The sequence below is a fragment of the Apodemus sylvaticus genome, chromosome 15, assembly GCF_947179515.1.
Source record: "Apodemus sylvaticus chromosome 15, mApoSyl1.1, whole genome shotgun sequence".
NCBI lineage: Eukaryota > Metazoa > Chordata > Mammalia > Rodentia > Muridae > Apodemus > Apodemus sylvaticus.
In genome coordinates, this window is record NC_067486.1 from 84,743,324 (window position 1) to 84,749,591 (window position 6,268).

The following is a 6,268-nucleotide window of genomic DNA, read 5'->3' on the forward strand; positions in this document are numbered from 1 at the left end:
AGTGAGATGATGATTACCTCTGAGATGAAACAAATTAACCTTTGCCACGAGTCTTTCCATATAGATTTTACACATAGGCTTTTTCTATTTTGTTGAGTATGTCCCTCTTCTTACTATTGAGTTTTTGTACCACTGCAGATAATTTTGTTCATGAAATCTACATGTAGATATTTCTAAATGTTCTTTCAAAATGTATGGTTTGTTTCTAAAGAGTTTTTTACTTTGACTTGCAATATGCCAGCTAGAGAACTGATATTATCTTACTCTAGATTGAGAATCATATATTCAAGTATTTGCACTGAGACTTAATTCTCAATTCATTTATAGTTACTGAGCCTATACTATGCACCACAGTGTTTAAGAAACATTATGACATTCATTTTTTATAGACCATTTCAAGTTCATTTATCAACTTCTCTTGAAAACATTAGAGAAACTATGGGGATTATATATACTCTTTCAATTCATGTTACTATTTGACTTAATTTTATCTCAAATGTTTTAGAATAAATTAGCTAAATCTGACCTTATTCTACAGCAATTATTTTTATTATATAATATCTCATTTTAAAAGCCTTATTCCATGTAATACAAACATTTCCCTAACTGTGAAAATAGAAATGAAAACAAAACAGAATACTTCTCACTTGGATCTTTAATTACAATTTCAATATGAAGTACACTGTTGTAAATGTGCAAATGATGCACTGCCCTTGGGGGTCAGGCACATTCAGTGCTTTGTCCTGGTGAGTACACAGAATCATATATAAGATAATGTGGGGAGGCTTTGAGACTTTGATGATACCAGGCACAATTATAGTACTTCTATATTGTTTATCCAAATAGATAAGTTTTGAAAGGCCACAGTAAGACAGAAGATATCTCTATGTAGAAATGGTAGTCTAACCTCCTGTTGTCTTTCTATATCTTGGTGTAGTCCACAGAATCATGCACACTAATGTTTCACTGTGGAACCTAACATATTTTAATTACAGAAGTTGAGTAAACTGCTAATCTTCAGAGGCTGAACAGTGGGAGTTGAGGGGTAGGAAGTTTGAGCAGTACAGCAGGAAGTCACAGCAAGACTTGAGAAGACTATGCCCTATTTTGCACACAGGGTGGATCCATTTTGCTAATGGATCATAAACTTCAAAATCTAGAGGGGAATATCTTGAAGGTTTGAACTACAGGAATTCCTGGTGATAAATATATGAAGTATGTATACTAGGTTAGTATGTTATATATACATGTATCACAGCATTGTATTGTATAATTTGATATATTGAATTATTATGTATAAGTTAAAATTCAAAATAATCTTGAATGGTGCAGGAAAAAATATCTTCTATTTCATTCACATGATATGTTCTTTTCCCTCTGCATTTTTTCCACCAAATGGAAGCTCAACCTGTAAGTATATGAGCACCAAATTGATAAAATATTTTATCTTTTGAGAAGTTTGTTTTTACATGTTAGTGTTTTGTGACTCCTCAAGGGATGAGATAGGGTTTGAAATGCAGCTCAAATCATGGAAGTTTTTCTTCCTTTCAGTCTCTCAGGAACCACTTGAGCTAATTAGACAATATTACCCCCTGGAGACTTGTTTTTTAAATCTGTGTCTATTATTGTTTTTAGAACTAATGTATTATGTTTATTTAATCATTAGATAGAAATGATCATAGTAAAATATAATCTCAGGAGTATATATAGAGCATGACCAATATTAAATTGTATTTTCCAATTGTAACAAAGAATCCATTTTTTTGTTACCATGGAGACATAGATAATACAAGTCTTGGATGGTAGTTCTAAATAAGTCATATTAGGGAATGCCCTAAAAAGCAATACACTCATACACAAAGCAGGAGTTACTGTTGTAACAGTATAGTATTAACCACAGTTTTTCTATAAGATTTTAGTATATGTGCTACTGAAGCGAGCACACTGTCAGATTAATGTTGCATAATGTTTTATTTAATAATGGAATTACATCAGGTTGCTTTCTCCTTTTTTGTTATATTAGCTATATGGAGTTGAAAAATGACACACAAATTGCAAAATTTATTCTTCTGGGAATTTCAGAGGATCCTCTATGGCAACCTCTCCTTTTTGGACTATTTTTGTTCATGTACCTGGTCACTCTGCTTGGGAACCTGCTCATTATCATTGCCACCATTACAGACTCCCATCTTCACACACCCATGTACTTCTTCCTTTCCAACCTGTCCTTTGCTGACATCTGCTTTACATCTGTTAGCATTCCAAAGATGCTAGTGAATATACAAACAAAGAACAAGGTGATAACCTATGAAGGCTGCATTTCTCAAGTATACTTTTTCATACTCTTTGGAGTTTTGGACAACTTTCTTCTAGCTGTGATGGCCTATGACCGATATGTGGCAATCTGTCACCCTCTGCACTATACAGTCATCATGAACCGCCGCCTCTGTGGATTATTAGTTTTGGGGTCCTGGGTCACAACGGCATTGAATTCCTTGCTGCAAAGTTCAATGGCACTGCGGCTGTCCTTCTGTACAGACTTGAAAATTCCCCACTTTGTTTGTGAGCTTAATCAACTGGTACTCCTTGCCTGTAACGACACCTTTCCTAATGACATGGTGATGTACTTTGCAGCTGTACTGCTGGGTGGTGGTCCTCTGGCTGGCATCCTTTACTCTTATTCTAAGATAGTTTCCTCCATCCGTGCAATCTCATCATCACAGGGGAAGTACAAAGCATTCTCCACCTGTGCATCCCACCTCTCAGTTGTTTCATTATTCTATTCTACACTCTTGGGTGTGTACCTTAGTTCTTCTTTTACACAAAACTCACACTCAACTGCACGAGCATCAGTTATGTACAGTGTGGTCACCCCTATGTTGAACCCATTCATCTATAGTCTGAGGAATAAGGACCTAATGGGAGCTCTGAGAAGACTCTTCAGAAGAAAGCCGTGAGAGACATTTATCAAGAAGTGCCTATAGTTTGGGTAGCAAAACCAGCGTTGTAACTTTAATTAAATAATGAAAGAGAATTCCATCTTTCCACTTATGTCCTATAGGTTTGATCTCTTTTAACTGCTTTACTGATTCTTCTGTAATATCGTTAGAGTGTTTTTCTTCTCTTATACTCTTATATTTTCCAATATATATTTTCCAATTTTCTAGTATATTTTTTAGTATCATGTCAGAAGAAGTTTGTAGATTCTCATTTATTTTACATAAGCATGACTTCTGCTAGTACTATGGAATAAACTACACTTAATAATGTTCATGATGTAATTGTAATATAGAAGAATTTCTACAACTCATTTTTGCTGGTTTCCTGTTCATCTTTTTATATTATCGTCTTAACTATTCTTACAGTCTAGACTTCAATGTAATTTGTATTTGTGTAAGTTCGCAATCCTGATTAGGACAATATTTCCATATTCAATTTTTTGTTCATAAGCCCATTCTTCTCTTTGGTACAGAATACTAGTATACTAATATATAATATGCCTTGCATGTGTACTGGTACCATTTGTCTGCCATGGTACCTGTTTTAATGATATTGTGATATACTTTGCAGGTGTCCTGATGAGTAGTTGTCCCATTGTTGGTATAGTTTACTATTATTCTAGAATAGCTTTTTTGTTCATAAAATCTTTTGTACAGAAAGATAAGTTTGCAAAAATTAATTGTCTTAATGTGGTTTCCAAGTCAGAAAAGACATTCCATACAGAATTATTTAATCATACATTAAAATTTCAGCTATGTGCTTTCCATAAAATATCCAGTATACAATGTATGTCTCTTTGTCTAAATGTTAAACCTCAGTATCAAACATAAAGACATTTATTAAATAAGTTGAAATATCAGATACATGTGAAATGGCCTCATTTTTTTCTTAACAATTTTAACTGCTAGGCTAGAAAGATGCATCAGTGATTAAGATCACTGGCTGTTCTTCCAGAGAACCTGGTTCAATTAACAGCACCCGAGCGGTGGTTCACAACCATCTGTAACTGCAGTTTCAGGGTCTCTGACACTTTTCTGGCTTCCATCGGCAATGCATTCATATGAGGCACACACAAGCACACAGGAAAATACCCCTATATATAAAATAAAAGCATGCAAATCTTTTAAAACATTTGAGGACTTCCTATAATTTCTTCCTTGCCACAATTCAATAATATTCACCTTTAAATATTTCCTCATAAACATTAATGTGCTGTGAGTGAAAACATCCTTAAGTATTATTTTCATTTTGACTCTTGTGTTCTTAAATCTCTTCAGTGCACATGACAAAAAACATGGCTTACATAAGAACTTCTTTTAGTTTTCATTATACTCACTTCTAACAATGAGGTAGGACAGAGGATATCGCTACATAAACAATCTCTCTTTCAAATTTCTGCAGAATAATTAAAATAGAAACCAAACAATGGTCGATTAAAAAATAATTACATGAAAGTTGGTTGTGGCACACACCTTTAATCCCAGCACTCCTGAGGCAGAAGCAGGCAGATCTCTGAGTTTCAGGCAAGGCTGGTCTACAAAGTGAATTCCAGGTAGCCAGGGCTACACAGAGACACTCTTTCTCAAAAAACAAAAACAAACAAAACAAAAAACAGACCTTTATTTATTTTGGATATTGACCCTCTGTCAGATATGTAGTGGCTAAAAATATTTTGCCATTACACATAGGCTTCTGCTTTGTTCTAATGATGGTGTCATTTGCCATCTAGATGCTTCTAAATTTCATGAGGTATCACAGACTGATTTTTGATCATAGTGCCTGTGCGCTGGGTGTTCTGTTTAGAGGTTATTCTCCACTTTCTCTTCTTTCAGGTTCAGTGTATCTGGTCTTATGTTAATGTATTTGAATAATTTAGAGTCGAGTTTTGTGGAGGGTGATAAGAATAGATCTATTTTGATTCTTTTACATGCAGTCTTGCAATCTGACCAGCACCATTTCTTGAAGATGTTGTCTCTTTTCCAGTGTGTAGTTCTGGCTTCTTTATAAAAAATCGGGTGTCTATATGTGTGTAAATTTATGTCTGTGTCTTCAATTCAATTCTGTTGATCAACATGTCTGTTTTTGTGCCAATACCATGCTGTTTTTTATTACTATGGCTTTGTAGTTCCACTTAAAATTAAAGATTATGAGATCTCTAGTAATTCTTTTATTGCTCATGGCTATTTTAGTTATTCTGTTTTTTTTCCATGTGAAGCTGAGAATTGTCCTTCCAAGATCTGTAAACAATTGAGTTGATATTTTGATGGGGATTGCACTGAATCTGCAGATTGCTTTTGGTAGAATGGCCATTTTTACTGTGGTAATTCTAATGATCATGATCCTAGGAGATCTTTCTGGTATCTTCAATTTCTTTCGAATGGTCATGATCATGGGAGATCTTTCCATCTTCTGGTATCTTCAATTTCTTTCTTCAAAGAGTTGAAGTTCTTGTCATGCAGGACTTTCACTTGTTTGGTGAGAGTTAGCCCAAGATATTTTAATGTTATATGAAGCTATTAGAAAAGGTGTTGTTTTCCTGATTTCATTCTCTGGCTATAAGAAGTCTAATGATTTTTGTGAGTTAAGTTTGTATCCAGCTATCTTGCTGAAAGTGTTTATCAGCTGTAAGAGTTTTCTGGTGGAATTTTAGGGTCATTTTACAACTCATCCTATTATCTGCAAACATACAACTTTACTTCTTTCATTCCAGTTTGTACTCTTGTGATCTCTTTTAGTTGCCTTATTGCTCTAGCTAAGACTTAAAGTACTAAATTGAACAGGTATGGAGATAGTGGACAACGTTGTCTTGTTTTTCATTGGACTTTATTTGAGTTTCTCTCCATTTAAGCTGATGATGGCTATGGGCTTGCTATTAAATTGCCTTTGTTGTATTGGAATATGGTCCTTCTTAATATCTCTAGGACTTTTATCATTAAGGACTGTTAGATTTTTTTCAAAGACTTTTCTTACATTTTATGAAATGATTGTGGGGCTTTTGTCTTTCAGTTTCTTTAAATGGTGGGTTACAATTATTGGTTTACATATGTTGAATCATCTCCGTGTCTATTGGTTGAACCTGAATTGATTACGATGAGTGATATTTTGGATTTATCCCTGGGTTTGTTTTGCAACTAATTTGTTGAGAATTTTTGCATCTGCATTCATAAGAGGAATTGATCTGTAATTATATATATTGAGTATCTATGTGATTTCAGTATCAGGGTAACTATCACCTCGTAAAACCAATTGAATATCTTCCTTCTGTTTC

General features: G+C 34.2%; 1 protein-coding gene across 1 annotated transcript; it reads left to right on the plus strand.

The window, feature by feature from the left end:
• The first annotated feature begins 2,027 nt into the window (after nucleotides 1-2,027).
• LOC127666002 (olfactory receptor 19) lies at nucleotides 2,028-2,957 on the plus strand. The gene has a single exon (XM_052158671.1). It carries the CDS (start codon nucleotides 2,028-2,030, stop codon nucleotides 2,955-2,957), a length of 930 nt encoding a protein of 309 aa, XP_052014631.1.
• Nucleotides 2,958-6,268: the final 3,311 nt, after the last annotated feature.